At 40.2% G+C, this 26,631-nt stretch overlaps 1 protein-coding gene across 1 annotated transcript in view; it reads left to right on the top strand.

Annotated features, from left to right (window-relative positions):
- LOC135209315 (tachykinin-like peptides receptor 86C) overlaps nucleotides 1–26,631 on the top strand; it is a 63,430-nt gene that overhangs the window by 16,592 nt on the left and 20,207 nt on the right. The window contains exons 7-11 of the mRNA XM_064242019.1: nucleotides 2,858–2,929; nucleotides 4,089–4,162; nucleotides 6,235–6,305; nucleotides 18,959–19,155; nucleotides 19,694–19,794. Coding sequence (XP_064098089.1) covers nucleotides 2,858–2,929; nucleotides 4,089–4,162; nucleotides 6,235–6,305; nucleotides 18,959–19,155; nucleotides 19,694–19,794 — 515 coding nt within the window. The remainder of the gene's footprint in view (nucleotides 1–2,857; nucleotides 2,930–4,088; nucleotides 4,163–6,234; nucleotides 6,306–18,958; nucleotides 19,156–19,693; nucleotides 19,795–26,631) is intronic.

Below are 26,631 nucleotides of genomic sequence, written 5' to 3'. Positions count from 1 at the left end.
GTTGTAATAAAGCCTAAATAATGCTGAAGCACAGTAAAGGTTACTGAAAGTCTTCCAACGACAAAGATTTTACTTTTCATCGGACATTACTAGATAAAGTTAAGTATGTCTTAGTTTAACCAGATCACTGAGCTGATTAGCAGCTATCCTAGGGCTGGTCCGAAGGATTAGAAATTTTGACGTGGCTAGGAACCAATTGGTTACCTAGCAACAGGGCCTGCAGTTTATTGTGGGATCCGAACCACATTATATCGAGAATTTAATTTCCAATCGCCAGAAACAAATTCCTCTGATTCCTTGTTGGCAGAGCAGGGAATCGAACTCGGGACTACCGAATGGGTAGCGAGCACGTTAACCACTCGTCCATCGAGGACCTGCGTTACTCGATAAAGTGCACATGAGCAAGAAGCAAAATGATCCCGGTTTTCGGGAAGATTAAGCGATACCAGTGACTAAGATATGATAAGATTTAGGAGATATCTGCACATTCGCGAGACTCAGGCTAACAGTCCGTGCATGTGGGTGAGAGGAATGAAATGGATTAAGGAGTGTAGGCTCATAAGGAGTGTAGGCTCTCAAGGAGTGTAGGCTAATAAGGAGTGTAGGCTCGTAAGGAGTGTAGGATAATAAGGAGTTAAGGGTAAAGGAGCTGGTAAGGAAATTGAGAGTAGACAGATTTGAAAGGTGTAACGGAGGAAAACCTTAAAGCAGTTACACTATGAAATAATCGTTAGGAGAGGTTGGATAGCAAGATGGATGAAAAATAATACGAATAGAGGTACAGTAAAAAGAATGAGAGGAGTTGCAGCTAGGGCCCGAAGGGATGCTGAAATAAAATCTTTAGATGGAAGAGACTCATTAAAAACGGCGACCCCGAATAAGGATAAAGCTGGGAAGAAGACGAAGTAGTAATGCCTACAGTGCCTCCCGCGAGGTGCACTGACGACACTACCCTCCTACGGGAGGGAGAGGAGGGGGTGAGATTCAAGGTTCCGATGACGTGAATCGGGCAGAACATTCTAAATCGGATTACGTGAACGAGAGAGAGAGAGAGAGAGAGAAGAGAGAGAGAGAGAGAGAGAGGGAGAGAGAGGAGAGAGAGAGAGAGAGAGAAGAGAGACGAGAGAGAGAGAGGAGAGAGAGATGGGAGAGAGAGAGAGGGAGAGAGAGAGAGAGGAGAGAGGGAGCAGAGAGAGTAGAGAGAGGGGAGAGAGAGAGAGAGGAGAGAGATATAGAGAGAGAGAGAGGGAGAGAGAGAGAGAGAGGGGAGGAGGAGAGAGAGAGCGAGCGATGAATCACTTGACGTTTGAGTTTATATTTTAGAAGGATCAGAAATCTGATATAGCTCATTATAATATCGCCAATGTCATTATTCCAAGACCTCCTTACCCAGCTACCAACGTTTCATATTTTATTATGTTCGTGACTGTGATAAAGTCAACTGAAAATATATGGATTTTTGCACTACACTGCAGCAAAATATATTCATACACATACATACACACACATACTATATATATCACATATATCCACAGGTGAAAAATAAGAGACAGGGTGTAGGTCCTGACCGGTTTCGACACTATTTCCAAGTCATTGACGAAGGAAATAAAGTCGAAACCGGTCAGGACCTACACCGTCTCTTATTTTTTCACCTGTGGATAAGTGTGATAAATGAATCACTGCTAAAGTGATCATATATATATATATATATTATATAGATATATATTATATATATATATATCTATATATATATATATATATATATATACTCAACAAGGCAAAACTGGACTCACCTACACTGTTTCGCTGTGTTTAGAACTATAGCAGATTCACATCAACAGTGCATCTGATGTCTAGGCCAGTCCCTTACGACGTTCCAGATGGAAACTCTCAGTCTCTCGAGAGAGTTCACATAGACAGGATGTATGTTCCACCTCTCCTAAGGGATAGTACGTCTTTCAAAAGTATCCCTCAGGAGAGGTGGAACATGCGTCCTGCCTATGTGAGCTCTCGAGAGAGACAGAGATTTTAGCCCTGTGATTGGCTCACCAACATCCATTCAGGAGCGTCGTAAGGGACTGGCCTAGACTTCAATGCACGGTTGATGTGAATCTACTATAGCCCCTGTGTGTGTGTGTGGGGGGGGGGGGGTGCGGGGGGGGGGGGGGGGGGGGGGGGGGGGGGGGGGGGGGGGGGGGGGGGGGGGGGGGGGTGGGTGTGGGGGGGGGGGGGGGGGGGGGCGAATCAATTGTCCCTATAAGTGCATTTCGCTATCTGCCTGACATTTCAGGAAGTTCGCGAAATGCCTGGTTTCGCTATCTGCCTGTAACATTTATATAATACGTTTGTTTTATATTTATATTTATACATAAAACAGCCTTAAACAATTTAGCCATACTTTATTCCCTCCCTGATATTCTTAAATATATTTTCAGCTAAAAAGCTTTCCGTTTTAGTATAGGGAATGATACGAAAAAAATTAATTAAATGATTAGAACTAATATAATGTGTAATCATCAATTGTCAGTTTATCAAACATTTGCGTTTACCTTCATTTGTTTTCGACATTACTATATAAATAAACGAGCTTGTTAGCGGGCGCTACGTGCGCTGGAACTCGGCGCTGGTGCCTCCCATACCCTCCCGATTACTCTATCAAACAATGTTACCGAATCCAATAATCTCTATATCTTTCTAAAAACCATCACTCATTCCCTATTCGGAGACAAGCTCACGAAATTCCATATGTTTCCCTTTACCTCAATAAATCCTTATGATTATTTCCAAATTACCTGTTTTTAAATGTTTAATTTATTTATTTTTATTCTTATTTATTTATTAATTTATTTTTTTACAGGCGAGGGGAGAGAACGATATGCGTCATAAAGTGGCCGGACGGTCTAGCACCTCTCTCGCTAATAGACTACGCGTGAGTGTTGCCGTTGTTGTTATTATTTAATTATTTACTGTATTTGTAATCCATGAGTCTGCATTGCTATAACTCTTGTATGTTGCTGTACTGCCTCTTCCCTTGGCTTCTTAACACATCCGTGAATTCTATTCTGAGGGAGCCTGCCTAACAAGCCTCTCTTTAAGAAGTTCCTTTTTACCATCTTCAATACCAAAATAATAATAATAATAATAATAATAATAATAATAATAATAATAATAATAATAAAATAATAATAATAATAATATAATATAAGAATGTTTATTTCCACATCTTTTCATCTTCAATAACACAATATAATAAATACACTTGAAGTACAAGAAAACTCAAAATTGAAAAAAATTATCACCACCTTAACAAGAGAATGGAGCGAAAAAAAAAGAGCATCTTCCAACCGTAAGAGCCAAAAACTAGTAGATACTGAAGTAGCTCCAGAACTCATGCAGAAGAGTGTACTCCTAGACACAACGCACATAGGGTTATATTCGTCTAATGACTCTAATCCTGCGGTACTTTGAGCTGTGGAGCGCTTGTTGGCCTATATAGTCTCGGGGAAAGGGCTCGCGATCTCTAGGCAAGCACACTTTTATCACGACTTTTGGATTGAATAAAAGTGACAGTTATCGAGTTTTTAAAATAGTTTAGAAGCTGGACTTTTGCAACAGATTTAAGATGTCCAATTTCGCCTTAATGATATTTTTTCTCTGTCATGGTGCATGCATTAGACTTCCTAACAAATCTGTTTTAGAATTTTATCTCGCGTCTTCTGACATTTTTCGAACTATTTAGTGAAATCGGAGTCAATGACGCCAACAGTAATAATTTTTACATAATTCAATTCATAGTACGAATAGGTAATTACATTTCCAATACGCGTGGTTTCATACATAGAAATTTGGAAAGCAAAGTAACACTGGCTAGCTACTGCCATATGACTGTCTCTTGATCACTGGTAAGACAAGCTTACTCCATGTTGTTGATACTGTAACATTACCTCTTCGATGAAAAATCACAAAAAAGTAACATTACAACTGTCCATTTGTTGTTAAAATAATTTTAGCAATGTTGCTACTGCAAAGAAATCGCTTCATTAGCCCTTTTTAAACACTAACTGAAATTTGACTCATCTCGTTTACAGGTATAACGTCGTCATTCTGGCTGTGACATACGTCGTTCCAATGACTGCCATGATCATCTGCTATGCCGTCATTGGTAAGTTTCAATCTCCAGGATTTCATGGGAAATAAGCTAAGTTCCCACTGGTCCCACTGATAAGTCCTGGATTACATCTAGCGCCTAGCCCAGTGGTTCCCATACTTTTCCATTACGTGACACCTTTTAGTAGTACCAAACCACGGTCTATCTGGACCGTGTACCAAACCACGGTCTAGATATCTGGACCGTGTACCAAACCACGGTCTAGATATCTGGACCGTGTACCAAACCACGGTCTAGATATCTGGACCGTGTACCAAACCTACCATGACCGCCACCTTTCTAAGCCTTCTGAAAATGTACTAATTTCCAATGGCGCAGATGCAGTTTGAATATTCAATTAAAGATTAATCACAGCAGAGAGACCAATAACAAACAAAAATGCTTGTTAATATAATGCTCATTAACAAGGACTGATTTAACATATATTTCAAATAACAAAAATCACTAAATATCAATAAAAAGTTAACTCAAAATCTTGGCTCCTCCAATTTAAATTATAGTGTACCGGAGCTATAGAGCTGTCGCTGATTAGTCTAAAACCTTCCCGGACTTTACGAGACATTTAACAAAGCTGCCGTTACTAAAATATTCACAAGGATACAGTAAACTGTATTACTATATAAAAGACGAAAGCAAAGACTTTCGAACACCTTTCCTTATCAGTGTTTACGTCAAATTACAAAGTGAGAGAGATGACGGTTTTTTTTAAGTTTTTATAATGGGAGGCGGTGCAAGATAACACCACCAGAACAAGTACTTCCGTGATGATTTGTTATCTTCTTATTTTTAAAACGCTTCATAATAAAACCACCCTCTCACTTTGTATTTTAACGTAAACACTGATTGATTTTTTTTTTTACTTTTATTAGAAAAATATTGCATGTCATTTACATAAGTAAGATATTACTGATTAAATTGAACTGAATATAGAATTCAGGCCAAATGCCAAGCACTGGGACCTCTGTGGTCATTCAGCGATGATACGGAAACTGACAGTTAAAGGTTTAAAATGTGAAAAGAGGAAAACCTCGCAGTTGTACTATGAACCAATTGTTAGGAGAAGGTGGCAATTCAGATGCAAGAAAGAGAATATGAAAGGAAGTACAGTTAAAGAAACGAAAGCGGTTGGGTCTAGGGACCGAAGGCGCACTGCAAGAACGTAAGTAATGCCTATAGTGCACCGCACGAGGTGCACTGACGGCACTACCCAACCCCTCTACGGAGAATATCGTAAACAGTGATCAAAACCATCGTTCAGGTATTCGAAAGTCTTTGAATTCGTCGATTACATAGAGATACAGTTTACTGAATCATTGTGGATATTTATTACACAATAAGCAGCCATTAATAAGTCTAAACTAATGGTGCGTCCACAACAGTAAAAATAAGTCATAAACACGTCAGCAATTCATCACAAACAAGTTGATCACAATCCAACGACTTAATGTTTGTTCTGACAAGTGGTTCATATGATTACCCAGAATTCGCCAGAGATTCGCTTTCCACATACGATCGCTGACTTGTTTCTAACATGTTTGTGATATGTATCCAATAAGTTTCCGCCGTGTTAATGACACGTTGTACCGTAGTACGAATGCACTATCAATTTCGATGAATTTTACTTCCAAGATGGCTGCCCAACCAGGATGGCAGAGGGATGCAAGGATATGTTGTTAAATGTCCTTTTGGGAAGGCGATGAAACTGATAATAACGTTACATTTATTATCTCCTTGCTATTCCATCTACAACGAGTGGATTATGGGAGAGATGGAGGGAACGGTTGATTGTACCGAGCTGAGAAGACGAAAGGAACAAGAAGGATTAATTGATACAAATTATATCAGTTATTATCAGAACCGTAATAATAATAATAATAATAATAATAATAATAACTCTTGTGTTAGGCATTGCAGTTATCATTCTACTATTCCTGTTTTATTGTTTTTCGTATTGCTCTTGCTGTATGTGTTATTGTGCTAGCTATCAATATGATTATCATTGGCTGATTTTATTGTCAATGATATTATTATGATTAATAAAATAATACTAATAAGCCTTTCCACAGGATGTAAGCTATGCGACCCGGCCGCCGACAAAATGTCCAGACAAACGGATAACTTCAAAAGCAAAAGAAAGGTAAGAAACACTACCAAATGATTTCCCAACTCCTCGTTCTTTTACTAGCGTCAAAAAATTTAAGAATATTCGGAGTTTCGTGTTTTATGCAACAAAAGGTGATCGGACAATAGTACCATGCAAACCCGGGTGCAAATTTCTGAGATGTATGCTAGTATTGCACCAGCCCCTAGATTAGGTTAGGTCAATGTTGACTATACTCTGTTTTTTTCCATCTGTCCACCTGCCTGTGGTGTTTGCGTATGGTAACACTGCATCTCGGGCTTTAGATCGTTACATAAAGCTTACATTCAACAATAATAACAATATCCCATTTCGAATATTAACGGTGTAATTTGCTTACAGTAAATTTTTAGAACACTTTTTAGTTACAAATGTACACCCAGATATCCTTATATTTACCTAAAACTTATACATAGCGTAACTATCTAAAGCCCGTGACGGAGTGTTACCATGCGCGACCACCACATGCGGGTGGACAGATGGAAAAAAACAGGGTATAGGCACATGTCTACATCGCCCACTATTTAAGAGTGGGAAACGAAATGAGATTATTTTAAAGACAAATCTGTGGTTAGTTTTTGAGATATGGCGTCGCGCTTTTTTAAGGGGAAGGTTATGGTACTCGGTTACATCTAGAGAAAATGCCACCCGGGTTCCTCAAAATCAGTAAGCTGCCACAGGAAACTATGATTACCTATAAATACCTTTATATACCAGACATACGTTAACTTCTTGATATTATAGGATTTGCGTTAAATTCTTTTAAAATTTCTCAAACATCTAAGAAGAATATTAAAATATATCCATCTAAATGTATTAAGTCAAGGAAGACCGAGCTATTTAGGCGTTAAGCCTCACCAACAGTTATGCGTTGTTTAGTTCCAGGAAATAAAGTGTAAGAAAAAATGAATATTTTTTTTTTAAATACATTAGCCGGCTTCACAACAAGAGCAGTACAAGTATCATCAGTCCCTATAAACCCCAATAAACCCTACGCTATATATACAAGTATATATATTTATAGATATAATGTGTGTGCGAGCGCGCGTAGCGACGCACTGACTTCACCTATATTCAACTCGACATTGTGTCAACCCGAATATATTCTTAGTTTTCAGCACGTTCTCTAGAGACCAGAGTTTTGTTATACGTTCTGTGAGGAGCTTCCTCGATTTTGGCCAACTCCTGCCCCTTGCTGCCCCCCCCCCCCCCCCCCCACCCCCCCCCCCCCCCCGCGTCCTTCAACACACCAAGGAGACCCCCACCCCTAACAATCCTTTCCACCACTGAGATATTCAGAAACTCGTTTCTTGCTAGATTTTCCACGCATATTTTCAGAGCACTGGCGGCTTATGGTCATATTAACACACTAATAATCCTGCTAATAAAACTGGAACAATTCATCGAAACTTACCTTAAATTCACTTCCATATTTTCCAAGTCAATAATTTGGGTTCGTGTTGAGCGTCCCCATTTCTACATCACAGGATCGAGACTCGTGTTTCCATGTCACTAAATCACTCCATTATGCCATTAATGTTATTCAACGTCCATATTTTCATTATGACTTTCATCTACATGTTTCGCGAAATCGATTTTGGTTCTTATGAAACGTCTTTGTTTCAATGACACGTAATTTCTTCGGCGATTAGAGACCACTGAACATTTTCGAAAATCAGTAACATGTCCTTTAACTCTCTAAGGTCACTGATTACTTGGAGATTACGAAAACAAGGTGGTAACCGACATCACTGAGTAATATAAAAGAGAATAAAACATAAGTATCACGTCTCATTCGGATTCACCATTTTTAAACATGATATGTATTTCCACAACAATCCACACATTCATACTTAGTATACATCCTACCTCCAGTTCTGCCTTAACCGGTGGAAATATACGACTTTCTCAAGTTAATTTTAGCGTCCCCAAACTTTACGTACAGCCAACGCTTGGGTGGAAGAAAAAGAATGGCTGACCAGCAAATTCTAACAGTGCTGGCGGCAGTAAAAGTTAAGCCAACAAAAATGCAATTATCATCGACTTGTGATGTAAGTTACAATGTACAGTATGTATGCATACCAAGGATGAACAACGTATTCCATAGCAGTGACATTAAGCATAGTCCATGTAGGCTACGTGGTATGTCCAACTATACGAAATACGTTTGTGGCTGAATAAAAGAGAAATTTGCAAATCACTAAACAGTCAATGATCAATTCGAAATCACTAAAAAAATTAAGGACAAGTGATAGTCAAATTTGTTACTTAAACAGATACTCGTGATGTTTAATTTAGCCTTTGCCTAAAAAAATGTATAGTCTGGATTTTCTCTCTGTGCAAAATTAATGTAATTTTCTTAATGTCATGGACGTGACCGAGAATCTCTCTTAAAGAAGTTTTTGCCGGCTTTTATAGTGACTTCTGTAACTCAGAAATAGTCCGTTGGACTGTGACCGTTAGTCTACACATGTCTAGACCTACTACACCCAACTGTAAACTTGTATCAAAGTAAGTTATAACCGATATGTGTAATGCTTAACTAAAAGTCCACAGTCTAGGCCGTACCGTACACAAGTCACACCCAATATAAATATGAAAAAAAAAAAAAAAGTTATTCGTAAGAACTGCACTAAAAATGGTTTCACCTTGAACAGGAGCACTGGACAAACCAGGTATAGGATACCATGGGCATTTTCTTTAGCCTCGTTTTCTAAATGGTATATCTTTGTAGCCTCAACAAATAAGTCAGCAGTCTTCATTCGCCTTTTTTCCTTCCGGTAATACTATTCCCAAGCTAACAATAGAACGCCATCCGCGTTTTGAAAGAACCTGCACAAAGTACCAAACGATCTGTTTAGTGTTTTCACAGCATATTGTCGACACAAGAGCGCAGTAGTCTATTGACTTGAGCGAATGAGATTTTAATTCTAATTCAAATGTAATCTAAATATGAATATCTTGTTAAACATGAATCCAATGCTTAGACGTATGTATTTAAAAATGTATGAAAACTGATAAATATTTTGCTGTATTTATGATATAATATTTTATGCAAAAACTATAGTACTATACTTGACAAATCCTGTTAATGGCAGTGACAGACCTCCTGCCCAGGTCGGGATTGTAATTGCAGTTTCATCAGTCAAGCTTATTTTAGCATATTAGCGTGTGAGTTTATTGTATATTAGTCATTGTTTAAATTCGTTTAAATTCAAAATTTAAGACGAAACATAGCTCGAAAAATTTTTTTATGCACTATTGGTGCATTGTCTGAAAAAAAAAAACGCCGATGAAAAAGAGTTTTTTTATAGTTTTTTACTGCAATTCATTCCTTTTGCAGAATTGAAATTCCTTAAAAATGCATGCAGTCACGACACAGCTCTCACAAGTACATAAAACGCGTTAAAGTATATATTTACAATATCAAGAGCAAAAGCAACTATTAAAACTTAGTAAAACTCTGCCTCTCATTAGATTTAGAAAGAAAACTGCTTTAGCACGGGCTCTTCTCACAAGCAACTCGTATAAATATATATACACAGTGTTTGTCTTTCAATAAAGTTCGTGTGTACACCAACTGCGTCACGCCATGAGCAGTAATATTCAATAAACATTCATTCATTCATTCAGTACTTAGTTTTTAAAATAAAGTAAATATAATTTCCCGGCAAATGCCTGATGACCTGTCATGGCTGATTCTCGCCCTTCCTAAATATTAAGGTTATTCCATTCCGAGGCCTCGTCTACAACAATAACCCAACACTATTATGCTAAGGTCACACATTCACGTATCAACGCACGCACGGCCACGCATGAGCGGAAATTGGTAGTTGGCAACAGCTCACGTCAGTAAACCGTAAATGTAACGTAAAACACACGTAAAATCGTAAACGTACGGCGACGTGTCGTCCGGGTGCTAAGCTCCGCCCACTAGGGCGCCGTAGCCCACTCCAGTTTTGAAATGTTCAAAACAAGTCGTGGGTGGTCACGCCAAATGTCTCCTGACGTAGCTCCAGGCATTGCACGTGGGACCCACGGTGACTGCTGCGGGGTACGCGCTAGGGTCACCTGCATTGTTCGCCGTCGTTGTTTTCTTTCCGCCGCGAAGCACGTGGGCCTCCTAATTGCGCTGCAGCCTACGGCGAAACCGATTCACACATTTACAACCCTGTACGACATGGCAACGCTGTAGCGTGGTATAAAAGGTCAGGTCGGCGCCCTCGTATCATCTGTTGGAAAATCAACTTGAAAATATGGCCACAGGATTATCCCAAGACCTGACGGTCTCAGTTATTTCTTTCATTGACAATGGCGGATTTTGGAATAATCCTTTAGCACTGGCTCCTAATACGATTTCCACTTTCTCCTGACTTTTGACCGCTAACATCAATCAAACAATGAATTGGAATCTGTCAGAGGGATACAGGGTAATCCCAGGCTCTATTCCCAAGGTAGTATTCCAGCGTTCCGGTACACAAATCTCAACCAGAAATCAACAACCGGGTCATTTTCGTCAACAGGATTCCGGCATCTACCGCCTATACGTCGTCTGTCACACCTGCTCCAGTAAGAAATTAATTTATGATTAGCAACGCAGGAACAGTAGAGGAGTTGGGGCCTGGTGTTATTGGTAAGGTTTCCTTTAGGCCATTAATAATCCCGGGTTGGACGAGTACTTATATGGACCCATGCAGTGCGAACCATTTGTGTGGGAGCAGGACTAATGGCTTCATAACCCAGGGGGGCTGTTTCTCTGTGTCTCAGGTGGCTGATCACGATTCAGAATATGGAGACAAGGTTTCAATAAAAGGCGAGCTCCGCCCACTAGGGCGCCGTAGCCCACTCCAGTTTTGAAATGTTCAAAACAAGTCGTGGGTGGTCACGCCAAATGTCTCCTGACGTAGCTCCAGGCATTGCACGTGGGACCCACGGTGACTGCTGCGGGGTACGCGCTAGGGTCACCTGCATTGTTCGCGTCGTTGTTTTCTTTCCGCCGCGAAGCACGTGGGCCTCCTAATTGCGCTGCAGCCTACGGCGAAACCGATTCACACATTTACAACCCTGTACGACATGGCAACGCTGTAGCGTGGTATAAAAGGTCAGGTCGGCGCCCTCGTATCATCTGTTGGAAAATCAACTTGAAAATATGGCCACAGGATTATCCCAAGACCTGACGGTCTCAGTTATTTCTTTCATTGACAATGGCGGATTTTGGAATAATCCTTTAGCACTGGCTCCTAATACGATTTCCACTTTCTCCTGACTTTTGACCGCTAACATCAATCAAACAATGAATTGGAATCTGTCAGAGGGATACAGGGTAATCCCAGGCTCTATTCCCAAGGTAGTATTCCAGCGTTCCGGTACACAAATCTCAACCAGAAATCAACAACCGGGTCATTTTCGTCAACAGGATTCCGGCATCTACCGCCTATACGTCGTCTGTCACACCTGCTCCAGTAAGTAAGTTAATTATTTATGATTAGCAACGCAGGAACAGTAGAGAGGAGTTGGGGCCTGGTGTTATTGGTAAGGTTTCCTTTAGGCCATTAATAATCCCGGGTTGGACGAGTACTTATATGGACCCATGCAGTGCGAACCATTTGTGTGGGAGCAGGACTAATGGCTTCATAACCCAGGGGGGGGCTGTTTCTCTGTGTCTCAGGTGGCTGATCACGATTCAGAATATGGAGACAAGGTTTCAATAAAAGGCGAGCTCCGCCCACTAGGGCGCCGTAGCCCACTCCAGTTTTGAAATGTTCAAAACAAGTCGTGGGTGGTCACGCCAAATGTCTCCTGACGTAGCTCCAGGCATTGCACGTGGGACCCACGGTGACTGCTGCGGGGTACGCGCTAGGGTCACCTGCATTGTTCGCCGTCGTTGTTTTCTTTCCGCCGCGAAGCACGTGGGCCTCCTAATTGCGCTGCAGCCTACGGCGAAACCGATTCACACATTTACAACCCTGTACGACATGGCAACGCTGTAGCGTGGTATAAAAGGTCAGGTCGCGCCCTCGTATCATCTGTTGGAAAATCAACTTAAAAATATGGCCACAGGATTATCCCAAGACCTGACGGTCTCAGTTATTTCTTTCATTGACAATGGCGGATTTTGGAATAATCCTTTAGCACTGGCTCCTAATACGATTTCCACTTTCTCCTGACTTTTGACCGCTAACATCAATCAAACAATGAATTGGAATCTGTCAGAGGGATACAGGGTAATCCCAGGCTCTATTCCCAAGGTAGTATTCCAGCGTTCCGGTACACAAATTCAACCAGAAATCAACAACCGGGTCATTTTCGTCAACAGGATTCCGGCATCTACCGCCTATACGTCGTCTGTCACACCTGCTCCAGTAAGAAATTAATTTATGATTAGCAACGCAGGAACAGTAGAGGAGTTGGGGCCTGGTGTTATTGGTAAGGTTTCCTTTAGGCCATTAATAATCCCGGGTTGGACGAGTACTTATATGGACCCATGCAGTGCGAACCATTTGTGTGGGAGCAGGACTAATGGCTTCATAACCCAGGGGCTGTTTCTCTGTGTCTCAGGTGGCTGATCACGATTCAGAATATGGAGACAAGGTTTCAATAAAAGGCGAGCTCCGCCCACTAGGGCGCCGTAGCCCACTCCAGTTTTGAAATGTTCAAAACAAGTCGTGGGTGGTCACGCCAAATGTCTCCTGACGTAGCTCCAGGCATTGCACGTGGGACCCACGGTGACTGCTGCGGGGTACGCGCTAGGGTCACCTGCATTGTTCGCCGTCGTTGTTTTCTTTCCGCCGCGAAGCACGTGGGCCTCCTAATTGCGCTGCAGCCTACGGCGAAACCGATTCACACATTTACAACCCTGTACGACATGGCAACGCTGTAGCGTGGTATAAAAGGTCAGGTCGGCGCCCTCGTATCATCTGTTGGAAAATCAACTTGAAAATATGGCCACAGGATTATCCCAAGACCTGACGGTCTCAGTTATTTCTTTCATTGACAATGGCGGATTTTGGAATAATCCTTTAGCACTGGCTCCTAATACGATTTCCACTTTCTCCTGACTTTTGACCGCTAACATCAATCAAACAATGAATTGGAATCTGTCAGAGGGATACAGGGTAATCCCAGGCTCTATTCCCAAGGTAGTATTCCAGCGTTCCGGTACACAAATCTCAACCAGAAATCAACAACCGGGTCATTTTCGTCAACAGGATTCCGGCATCTACCGCCTATACGTCGTCTGTCACACCTGCTCCAGTAAGAAATTAATTTATGATTAGCAACGCAGGAACAGTAGAGGAGTTGGGGCCTGGTGTTATTGGTAAGGTTTCCTTTAGGCCATTAATAATCCCGGGTTGGACGAGTACTTATATGGACCCATGCAGTGCGAACCATTTGTGTGGGAGCAGGACTAATGGCTTCATAACCCAGGGGCTGTTTCTCTGTGTCTCAGGTGGCTGATCACGATTCAGAATATGGAGACAAGGTTTCAATAAAAGGCGAGTGGGAAATGGATAACGAATATAAAAATACTGGGGAAATTTCTGACGAAGGCAATTGTTAGGATGTCTAGTAGTCCTTTTTAAAATAACCTTTACTGCTTAGGCCAAAAATAACAAAAGACTTCACTTGTAGACAGCAAACGTATATTATAATCTGCTAGAATAACTTTCACACACACACACACACACACACACGAACACTTTCCCGGTAACACGGTATTCTCAGATTATGGAAGTGTCGAAGATATTTATTTCTTCTGAATAGCAGTCTTACAATAATGGTGTAACAAATAATGTAAATATCTAAGAGGAATTCCTATATACATCTAAAAAAATATTATCTTGAATAGGTAGAATTCGTATTTATTTTTAAGAATGTTTGATAAGTTATTAGATGTTATTCTATATCGCTTAAATATAAATCGCCCATAGTCAACAGTTTTATAAGTCTAAGTGTATGTCTGAATGGTAAAATCGAAGCAAGACAATTCTAGTGCTAATCTTATATAAGAGCTCCCAAAGCGTTCATAAATCATAATTCCTAAAACTACGTATTGTATTCCTTGTCGACTGGTTACTTGGTTATTGCTATAAATATCATTCAGAAATGGGGTTAATATATAATCAGTGATGTGCTCATTTACAACCATTATTCTAATTGCGTCTACTGAAATGTTTTTGTTGTACAATTAGAAAGTATATATATATCTCTCTCTCTCTCTTTCTCTCTCTCTCTCTCTCTCAATGATAATAAATCTCGATTTTGTGTGCATATAATTTTCAACTGTAATATTCAGCTGTGTTGTAGATGTCTTTCGCGGATTCAAACAGAATAAAAATAAAAAAAAAATTAAAAACTGTAGTATGTGCTCATACCCCTGGCAACAGCACAGCCCCACAACGGTGGGCGTGGTCTTGACGTGAAGTTGATCGGCGTAAGTTCCAGGTAGACGTCCGACATTGCTTTCTTTGCGCGTACATTTGCGGCGCAATTTACGTCGCTGGCTTTACGTCCGGTAGCCCGTGTCCTGTTTACCAGCTGTTCAAAGTCATTTCACCGCGATGATGCCCAAGATCCACATACGTGGGCATACGCCGTCGTGATACGTGAATGTGTGACCCCAGCATTAGGACTACCTCTCTCTCTCTTAATCCCGATTCTCCAAAACTCTTCTAACCAACCTGTTTGTTTCCGTTCTTTCCACATGACCTAACCGTCTCAAACCCCTCTGGAATGTAATGGAATATAGAGTTAGGCCAATCAATGGGACCTATGAGGTCATTCAACGCTGGAATGGAAATCTAGAGTAGGTAGGTTTGAAAGGTGTTAACTGGAGAAAAACCTCGCGGTTACACTATGAAATACATGTTAGGAGAGGGTGGATAGCAGGATGAAAAGAAATTATATGAATGGAGGTACAGTAAAAGGAACGAAAGGAGTTGCAGCCAGGGGCCGAAGGGACGCTGCAAAGAACCTTTACTATATATTATAGTGATGCCTACAGTGCACCCCGTGAGGTGACTGATGGTACCAAGGTCTAAAGAATGGATGGTACTAACCTGGCTACGGGACGAAAAAAAAAAAAAATCCAGCGCTGCCAATTCTTATCTTAGGTTAAGCTGACCTCAGGGCATAAAGACGTCGAACAGCCGGGATTAAACTAATGCTGGGATGGTAGTACCCAAGGTATATAGAAATACTAAATGAAAAGGGCAAGGAAATGAAAGAATAAAGTCGTTTATGTGTAATTTCATTTGATGAGTGTAGTGTTTCTCAAATCTGGTGTTATGACCAAGGATCAAAGACACTTTATGATCCTAAATCTCGTGTACAGTGCATTATGATCAGAGGAATAACAGAATCTTGGAAACAACTGATATATTATAATTTTGATACCAAGGTTACCAAGGGACTGTTATTTGAGGTAATTACAAAAGTGGAGTCAGTCGGTTTTCCTGTTGTGGCTATGGCGTGTGACATGGGTCCTTCTAATTTCAGTTTATGGAACAGTCTCAATATAGGAACAGAAAACCCTTCTCTTGAGAACCCCTCTGCACCAGATAGAGAAATTCGTGTCTTTGCCGATGCTCCTCATTTAATCAAGTTAGTGAGAAACAATTTCCTTGATTCAGGTTTTGAATTGCAAAATAGAAATTTTGTTCTAAGTGGATGTGTTAGGGAAATTGTCAACAGAAGTAAAAGTGGCTTGAAACCCACATATCGTTTAACAGAGAAACATATAAATGTAACAGGTACGCAACGTATGAATGTGAGGAAAGCAGTGCAGCTTCTTTCGGAAACATCTAAAGCTTTAGATTTTTATGGAAGTCAGGGACTTTTGAAGAGCATGTCCTGGGAAAGTACAAGGGACTTTATAAAGCTTGCGACTCCTGGTTTGATGTGTTCAATTCAAGGGTACCCTATGACAGAAAAAAAAAATCTAGACATGCTTATGGGATGCAACTGACGGAACAGAATAAAATTCTTGACAATATGAAGTGTACTGCTGAAACAATGCGAGTTTGCAAAAGTAATAAGATCTATCAGTTCCAAAAGGGACTTATTGTGTCATGTAAAACCTTGCCAAGGTTGCATGATATGTTGAAAAGTAAATATCATGTATCGTACATAATTACCTCCAGACTTAACCAAGATGGACTGGAAAAAATGTTTGGCTCTCTTAGACAAATGGGTGCAACTTATGATCATCCTACGCCAGTTGAAGTCAAACACAGAATAAGGTCATATTCACTTGGCAAAATAAACTCTATAACTGGAAAAAATTGTAACTCGATGAAGGAGTGCGATTCTTCAACTATGTCGGAAGGAATGTTCAGTCAAGAGAAAGGTTGTGAAAATAAAGATTCAAATGAAACTGATCTTGAAAGAGAGCTTATGATTTCTGCAATGGCGTTTGCCTCTACTGAAGATGAGATGATGCCAGAAGATGATTCAGAAAGCTTTGAAAATTGATTTCATGAAAGAACTTTAGATAATGTTGCAGACGAAGAGGGCCTTCGATATGTTGGAGGTTATGTGGCATCTAAATTTCCAGATTATCAGTTCTTAGGATGTAAGCTTAAAAAGTGCAAGGTACCTGGATTAGTGCAGTAGAGCGACATGATGATAAATTAACGGAACCAAGTGCTGAGTTTTTTTTTAATTAAAAGTAATGGAAAAAATGTTTCAAACATACAATGGAGAAAATACACTGAGACCAGGCAATGGAGTATTATGCGACTTGGCACGCCATATTGAAAATTGTGTATCCTTGCCTTTTAAAGTAATATTGTTTTTTGTCAGATGTCGGATGTTTTTTTAGGATGAGAGCTCTGAATGCCCAAAGTTTATCAAGTAGGCAAAAAAAGAAAAAGATGCATAAATGAACTAAATAATGCCATGAAAAAAAAATTTTCACTTTTACTAAGTATTTTTCATTTCCATTATGAAGCCAGATACTGTTATGTGTTATGTATGTCTCATTATGTTAGTTTATTAAATAATGTATTGTAAAATTGTAAATAAGCCTTTGTAAATAAATGCCAGGTCAAATGCTAATTGAATATTTTTTAAGTCCTATCAAGCATATTAATTTAAGGTGTCTATTATATATTAGAGAGCCAAACATTATCAATCCACGATTTTGTATGTGTAGTACAGTGACCTATATGAATTCAAAAGAACACCAAACGTATACAAGATAACAGAGTGGAAAGGACATCTGACGTTTCAAGGTAGTACTTGCCTTGACCGCTCCCACCCTGGCCTCCGGGCTTGTCACGGAAATACCCCACAACTAACCCCGCGACCAAAGTGACTGTACCTCTCTCCCTCTTATTCTATACGCAGATATTTTTTTCAGGTCCCAAAATGAATTTACTTAACAAATGAAGAATTGTTACTTAAAAGGTTTGTATAGTACATAACGTGTAGTAATAAATCTATATACAGGGTGTCCATAAAGGCCCAGTACTATCATAAGTAATAGATAATTGTAATGGTACTGGGACTTTATGGACAACCTGTATAGTCTTGGCATTCTTGTCTATTATTATTATCATATGACCTTCATGACCCAAATAATCATCTATTTGTTTTGACAAACCCTTATGAAGACTGTATAAAACAGATATTTTTCGTCGGGTATGGTATTCATGCAACAGTATCTTGTATTTTGATGATAAAAACATATACAAAAACGGAGACCAAAACAATGAAGTCTTCCAAGTGAATGAACATCGGACAGCTGCTTAGAAATATCAGTGTTCCAGAGAAGCAAGTCTTTAAAAAAATTGAGAGAATTCTGTAAAAGACCAATTTTGTAAATTCTGCCATTATATATTTAATAAAACATGTTGAAAGAAGGTCTGTTTTTCCACCATATAATATTATATAGTAATAGTATTTGCTGAAACTTTCAGTTACTTCTTTCAAATTAACGCCATGATATTCTTTGGAAGCTTCTATTTCGAGTCATTGGTCCCTTAGGTGGGCTTTTTCCATATGAATAGGATTCATCATCCCAATAATAATAATAATAATAATAATAATAATAATAATAATAATAATAATAACAACAACAACAACAAAACAATTCATAGCGAACGGTCAGCGTTGAGTCACTTCGGTGGTTAATAACCGCATCTCTTCAGTGAGGGACCAGAAATCGATACGACCATGCTTTTATTTCACCAATCATTGTTTCCTTCTTTGCCTTCAAGATGATTTTTCTAAACAAAAATTATTGAAAGATTGTCAGTAGTTCGTCTCGTCAGCCCTTACCACATAGTTAAAAAATGGTTTCTTTCATAGACAGTCACAATAGCCTCACAATTCATGACGTCTTATTATCACATCTTTCAGATACAACCATTTTTCAAATATACGCATTAGCAAAATTCATCTTCGATCCGTAACAACAACATTCCCTGCCAAGGCTTTGATTCGATCATCCTTCAGAGATTTACAAATTCCATATTCATGACAACTTTCTCTTTTACAGCCCTGATAGTTTTATTCCCAGATATTTACATATTCAATCAAAACTCTCGTAAAATCCATTTCCTCTTCTCCAATATTCCGCTTTAAAAAAAGCTTTGACGAAAGCAATAAAGAGGAACTAACTATCTTCTGTCGTGTCTCGCTCCCAGGTCGTGCAAATGCTGGCGCTCCTGGTGGGGCTCTTTGCCTTGTGCTGGCTGCCGTACCACGTGTACTTCATTGTCGTGCACCACCACCCCCAGCTGAGCACGAGGCCCTACGTGCAGCATATGTATCTGGCCTTCTATTGGTTGGCGATGTCCAACGCCATGTTCAACCCCATCATCTATTATCTCCTGAATGCGAGGTGGGTAATTGCGCCTTTTTGTTGTGCGTTTGTCTGCTGGTCAGTGCTCTTTCTTTTCGCTGGGCGCATTTCATTGGTTCTGGAATTCATTTGTTAGTCTTTCTATAGGCACACACACGTATATGATATATATATATATATATATATATATATGTATATATATATATATATATATGTATATAATATATATATATGCTGTGTGTGGTGTGTGTGTATAATATTATATATAGATATATATATATATTTTATATATCTATGTGTGTGTGTGTGTGTGTGTGTGTGGTGTATATATATATATATATATATATATATATATATATATATATATATATATATATATATATAATATATATATATATATAGATATTTATGTGTGTGTGTGTTAGGCTTTAGTAAGAAGGGATGGTTTCGATTTCATACCGTCTTATTGAAGCCTTGTACGAGTAATATGTATATTCATACAAAGGGATGTTTTGTTATATATATATATATATATATATATATATATATATATATATATATTCATTTTATATTCCAGATTCAGGTACTTCTTCTGGCAGCTGTTAGCTGGAACCAAGGCGTCCTGGAAGAACTGCCTGGGAAAAAATCACATCAACTCTTCGGTGCTTTCGCTTGATGGTGAGAAAAATTTTGAAAATGTTGTAGCCTAGATTTTTAAAGATTTCTGTGTGTGTGTGTGTGTGTGTGAGAGAGAGAGAGAGAGAGAGAGAGAGGTGTTTTGCATATATTGGGGAGTAAATATATTAATAAAGCTTGGTGGTGCGCGCTGTGCGCGCTGGAACCCGGTTGTATTGTCTCCCCTATCCTCTCGATCCCTTACCTAACCCGCCCCCACGCAGGGTGGACAAACCAGTTTCCAGAGGTGGATGGCTGTGTTATGTCTCCCCCTGGAGGAGGACAAAAACAAGATACACTTGGATTTTAATATAGACTGAAGATAGGGAAATCATACTAAGTGTGTAAAGTACCTAGAATGACGAAAAATCCCTTAGACTGAAACCTTTATAACCTCTCTCTCTCTCTCTCTCTCTCTCTCTCTCTCTCTCTCAAGGAAAATGGAGTAATGTCCTTTCTTTATTCTGGATTAAGGTCTCTTCGTTCTAAATATTCAGCAGAACCTTTGATGACGTAAATCTTATTCGCAGGTGACCCCTTCGTGTTCCATCTCCAGGCAGCGGGTGGAGAACCTTTTAGGCAAGTATTATTATTATTATTATTATTATTATTATTATTATTATTATTATTATTATTATTATTATTATTATTTTGTTTATCACAGTCATCATATTCAACTGGATGGGTTTTATAGTGTGGGGTTCCGCGTTACATCCTGCCTCCTTAGGAATACAACACTTTTCTCTCTATGTGGGCTGTTTCCAGGAGCACACTCACCTGCATGAGTCCTGGAGCTACTTCAGCTTCTAATTTTTCCAGGTTCCTTTTCAGGGATCTTGGGGTCGTGCCTGGGCCCTTATGATTATGGGTCTACAATTTCTACTGGCATATCCCATATCCTTCTTCTTCTTCTTCTTCTTCTTATTTTTTTTTTTTTTTCCCTCTATCACAGTCCTCCAATTCGACTGGGTGGTATTTATAGTGTGGGGTTCCGGGTTGCATCCTGCCTCCTTAGGAGTCCATCACTTTTCTTACTATGTGTGCCGTTTCTAGGATCACACTCTTCTGCATGAGTCCTGGAGCTACTTCAGCCTCTAGTTTTTCTAGATTCCTTTTCAGGGATCTTGGGATCGTGCCTAGTGCTCCTATGATTATGGGTACGATTTCCACTGGCATATCCCATATCCTTATTTCTATTTTCAGATCTTGATACTTATCCATTTTTTCCCTCTCTTTCTCTTCAACTCTGGTGTCCCATGGTATTGCGACATCAATGAGTGATACTTTCTTCTTGACTTTGTCAATCAACGTCACGTCTGGTCTGTTTGCACGTATCACCCTATCCGTTCTGATACCATAGTCCCAGAGGATCTTTGCCTGATCGTTTTCTATCACTCCTTCAGGTCGGTGCTCGTACCACTTATTACTGCAAGGTAGCTGATGTTTCTTGCACAGGCTTCAGTGGAGGGCTTTTGCCACTGAATCATGCCTCTTTTTGTACTGGTTCTGTGCAAGTGCCGGGCATTCACTTGCTATGTGGTTTATGGTTTCATTTTTCGTATTGCACTTCCTACATATGGGAGAGATGTTATTTCCGTCTATCATACTTTGAACATATCTGGTTCTTAGGGCCTGATCTTGTGCCGCTGTTATCATTCCTTCAGTTTCCTTCTTTAGCTCTCCCCTCTGTAGCCATTGCCAATTGTCATCGCTGGCTAGTTCTTTAGTCTGTCTCATGTATTGTCCGTGCATTGGTTTGTTGTGCCAGTCCTCTGTTCTTTCTGTCTTTCTCCTGTCTCTGTATATTTCTGGGTCTTCGTCTACTTTTATTAGTCCTTCTTCCCATGCACTCTTTAGCCACTCGTCTTCACTGGTTTTCAGATATTTCCCCAGTGCTCTGTTTTCGATGTTGACGCAGTCCTCTATACTTAGTAGTCCTCTCCCTCCTTCCTTTCGTGTTATGTATAGTCTGTCCGTATTTGCTCTTGGGTGTAGTGCTTTGTGTATTGGCATTTGTTTCCTGGTTTTCTGATCTATGCTGCGGAGTTCTGCCTTCGTCCATTCGACTATTCCTGCGCTGTATCTGATTACTGGCACTGACCATGTGTTTATGGCTTTTATCATATTTCCGGCGTTGAGTTTTGACTTGAGTATCGCCTTGAGTCTCTGCATATATTCTTTCCTGATCGTGTCCTTCATCTCTTGGTGTTTTATATCTCCTCCTTCCATTATTCCCAGGTATTTGTATCCTGTCTCATCTATGTGTTTGATGTTGCTCCCATCTGGTAGCTTTATCCCTTCAGTTCTCGTTACTTTGCCTTTTTGTATGTTGACTAAGGCGCATTTTTCTATTCCAAACTCCATCCTGATGTCCCCAGATACAATCCTTACAGTCTGGATTAGGGTATCTATTTCCTTGATGCTCTTACCATACAGCTTGATGTCGTCCATGAACATCAGATGGTTGATTTTGTTGCCTCTTTTCTTGAGTTGGTACCCGGCATCCATCTTCTGTAGTACTTTTGTCATGGGAATCATGGCTACTACGAAGAGTAGTGGGGACAGTGAGTCGCCCTGGAAGATCCCTCTCCTGATATTAAATCTCTGCTAGTCTTATTCCAGAGCTTGTAAGTATTGTATTCCAGTTGCACATTGTATTTTTGAGGAAGCTGATGGTATTTTCCTCTGCCCCATATATTTTCAGGCATTCTATTAGCCATGTGTGTGGTATCATGTCGAAGGCTTTCTTATAGTCTATCCATGCCATGCTTAGGTTGGTTTTCCTTCTCCTACTGTTCTTCATTACCATTTTGTCTATCAGGAGCTGGTCTTTTGTGCCCCTACACTTCCTTCTGCAGCCTTTCTGTTGGTGGGGGATGGTGTTTGTCTCCTCTAGGTAGTTGTATAGCCTTTCACTGATGATACCTGTTAGTAACTTCCACATTATTGGTAGGCAGGTGATAGGCCTGTAGTTACTGGCTATATTTCCCTTAATCTTGTCTTTTTGTACTAAGGATGTTCTTCCTGTGGTCATCCATTTGGGTGCTTGGTGATTTGAGATACAATGCTGGAGTTTGTTCTGCTATTCGTGGGTGTATGGGCCTTGAAGTTTTTGAGCCAGTATCCATGGACTTCATCGGACCTGGGGCTTTCCAGTTTGGCATTTTCTTTAGTTGGTGTCTGACTGTGTCTGTCGTGATGTCAGTGAATCTTTGTTTTATTCTCCCTGTTTCTTCTTCTTGACTTCCTGGAGCCATGTTGCATGTTTGTTGTGTGATACCAGATTGCTCCATATGTTTTCCCAGAGTCTCTTACTTGGTTCGGCTTCAGGAATTTCTGGGTGGTTGTCTTCCCCTCTTAGTTGGCTGTATAGTCTTTTCTGGTTGGTTCCGAATAGTTTGTTCTGTTGGTATCCCTTATTCCTGTTCATGTACCGTTGGATCTTGTGTGCTTTGGCCTTAAGCCTCTGTTTTACATCTTCTATTGTGTTGTTTAGTCCTCTCTCTTGTACTTTGTATTTCTCGTTGAGTTCCTCCCTTGTTTTCTTGCTTCTTAGCCTTTTTTCTGCCATCTCTTTCAGTTTACTCAAGTCAGATCTCATCACCATGATTTGCTTTTCCAGGCGCCTTTTCCAAGGAGGTTTGCTGTTTTGGTTTCTGTTGGGTTGGTTGTGACGGTGGTGTTGGTGTTCGAATCCCCATCAGTTCTGCTACTAATCTTGCTCCTGCATATGTCAAGTTATTTGTTTCTGTGATACTGGTGGTGTGTATTAGGCCCATTATTTCATTGACCTCACTTGTTTTCTCCCTTAATTTCTTGGTGTTGTAGGCTTTCATGGAGGGGATCTTTGTTCTCTCTGTATCTGGCTCCATCCATTGTCTAATCTTTTCTACCCATTCCGTCCTCTCTGTTACTTCGTCGGTGTTTCTTCGTGTGTCGTTGTTTGATACCTCATCCTCCCTGTCGTCTTCTGTGGCATCGTCTCTCAGTTCGTCTTCGTGTAATTCGTTGTCGTGTGACATTTCCCTTTCCAGTTCTTCTCTTTCTGTTGGGGAGAGCCAGTTCTTTTTCTTTATGTTCCTTACTTGGTCTGCCAGCCTCTGCTCTGTTTGGGGGGTGTTATTCCTCTCATTCCAGATGTTGACCAATCTTCTTCTATATCCTCTCTCCGTGGGGTTGCTTCTGATGTAGCATCTCCATATTTCCTTATTTTCTTCTCTTGTCCATTTCTTCCTTTTTGCCTCTGTAGCTCCAATCTCAGGCTGTTGATTACTGTCGTTGTGGTGATCAGTTGCTGGATGACGACCTCCAAGTACCTGACCGTCTTCCCCTACAATTGGGTTGAATACCTGGTTGCCGGACGAAGCTCCTCTGTTGCCAGAGGTTCCATTTACGTCGTTGTCGTTTATTCCTTCATTTCTTTCCATCATTGCTGAGTTTTGCTATTTAACCCATAGCTGGACCCTACCCCATCAGGGATAGGTACTCATTTACAGCTGAGTAGACTGAGGAAATTATGGTAAAGATCCTTTCCCAAGGAATCAACGCCGAGGAGAGCGGTCACCCATCCAACGACTGACCAGCCCCAATGTTGCTTAACTTGACTTAAGTCTGTTGACGACCTAACCCACTCCTCCACGGCGCCACATTATTATTATTATTATTATTATTATTATTATTATTATTATTATTATTATTATTATTATTATTATTATTATTATTATTATTATTATTATTATTATTATTATTATTCAGAGGATGAACTCTATTTATATGGAACAAGCCCACAGGGGCTAAGGACGGGGAATTCAAGCCTCCAAAGAATATGGTGCTCATCTGGAAGAAGTGAGAGGAGGTAAAGGGAAATACAGAAAGAAGAGATCTCGCTTATTAGAAATGAAAACAATGTATTAATAAATACACTGGAAATGTGTTAAAATGCAAGAAGAATAGTATAAGGTTAGTGATGCATCGCATCTTCGCTTCAACTTTTGGACATCCTCGGGGAGATTGTTCCAGAGACCAACAGTGTGATGAATAAAGGACTTCTGGAATTGGGAAGTTCTATTGATGCTATTTTTCAGCGAATCTGGTTGCTCTGTGCAAGAAAAGGAGGTCAGTGATCAATTGAGAATGGGAAAGATCTCTGTTAAAATACAACTTATGAAATGTTGTTGTTTTTGATTAAGCTGACCTTGTGTCAGCACGGGCTCTTGCTCACAGAGCAGCCCGTAATCCGTATGAAAAATTGACAAACAAGGGACCATCCGTCGATGGTCCAAGTCATAACTATTACTATTACGAAACGGAAAGAAATAACTCTCTTACAGAAGCAGACATCCGTAATGGACAACAGTATTCTAGTAAAGGAAGGACAAATGACTTAAGAAAAAGTTGCATTGATTTTATCGCTGTTATAAATATATGAGGCCTTTCGTACAATACCTAATTTTCATGCAACAATTGCTGACGTTTTCATTGGATGTTTCTCAGATGTAAGAGAGCGCCTCAGTGGAGTGATCGGTTTGGTCTTGGCCTGCCACTTCGGTGAGCACGAGTTCGATTCTCGGCCATTCCATTGACGGGTTAGAGATGTGTATTTCTGGTGATAGAAGTTCACTCTCGACGTGGCTCGGAAGTCACGTAAAGCCGTTGTTCCCGTGGCTGAATAACTACTGGTTCCATGCAACGTAAAAACACCATACAAACAAACAAACAAACTCAGATGTAAGATGTGGGCCCTAAGTTGCACCTAGAATAGTTGAAGCTTCAGAATCATTCAGCAGAGTCCCATCGACCTAGAGGGGAGGATGCGGTGGAAAAATGTCGACGAGATCTGCTAATCAACAGCGTTTTCGTTTTACTGGAGTTCAGTCTCATTCCCCACCGACTACAGCTTTACCTGATACGGTCCATGTCCCGTGAGACTGAGGGCAGCTTCATTTCTCATAAGTGGAGAATTTACTACACCCACAAGTGTGGCATCATCGGTATAATGAACAATCTCGCTTTCCAGACCAACAACTTGTATACACAAAAAATAACAGTGGGCCAAGAACACTGGCCTGTGGAACTCCAGACGCAACAGGTGTTGGTTCGCTAAAGATCCCATCAGCAGCAACACGTTGCTGCCTACGTGTAAGGGAATTTTGAAGTAAACCTAAAAGATACCCACCAACTCCAAGATTCTTAAGTTTATCAATAAGTGCCTCGTGATTTACTAGATCGAAAGCAGCACTTAAATGACCATTTGAATTACAATTGTTTCACCTCCGTTCACAATTATTATTATCATTAATTCACTAGAATACTATCCTTTCCATTTTCTATTCCACTGCTTGACCTGAATTATGACCATTTGAATTACAATTGTTTCATCTCCATTCACAATTATTATTATCATTAATTCACCAGAATATTATCCTTTCCATTTTCTAATCTACTGCTTGGCATGAATTATTAAGCATGATATATATAATAGGTGTGTATAATACCTGTAAAACTTATTTTCCCTCTTCTGCATTTCCCTACAGGACTTTGCTGCACCTAACACCGCCTAATGGTAGAGAGACCAGGCATAGTCCTCTACTTCCATCAGCCAATCACTCTCCTCGTTTAGCAGCCAGTCCGACCAGTCGCTCTCCTCGTTTAGCAGCCAGTCCGATCAATCAATCTCCTCGTTTAGCAGCCAGTCCGACCAGTCGCTCTCCTCGTTTAGTAGCCAGTCCAACTATTCGCTCTCCTCGTTTAGCAGCCAGTCCAACTATTCGCTCTCCTCGTTTAGTAGACAGTCCAACTATTCGCTCTCCTCGTTTAGTAGACAGTCCAACTATTCGCTCT

The sequence above is a fragment of the Macrobrachium nipponense genome, chromosome 37 (genome assembly GCF_015104395.2).
Source record: "Macrobrachium nipponense isolate FS-2020 chromosome 37, ASM1510439v2, whole genome shotgun sequence".
Classification (NCBI taxonomy): domain Eukaryota; kingdom Metazoa; phylum Arthropoda; class Malacostraca; order Decapoda; family Palaemonidae; genus Macrobrachium; species Macrobrachium nipponense.
The sequence above is the reverse complement of the archived record's forward strand: the minus strand, read 5'-3'. Positions and strand labels throughout refer to the sequence as shown.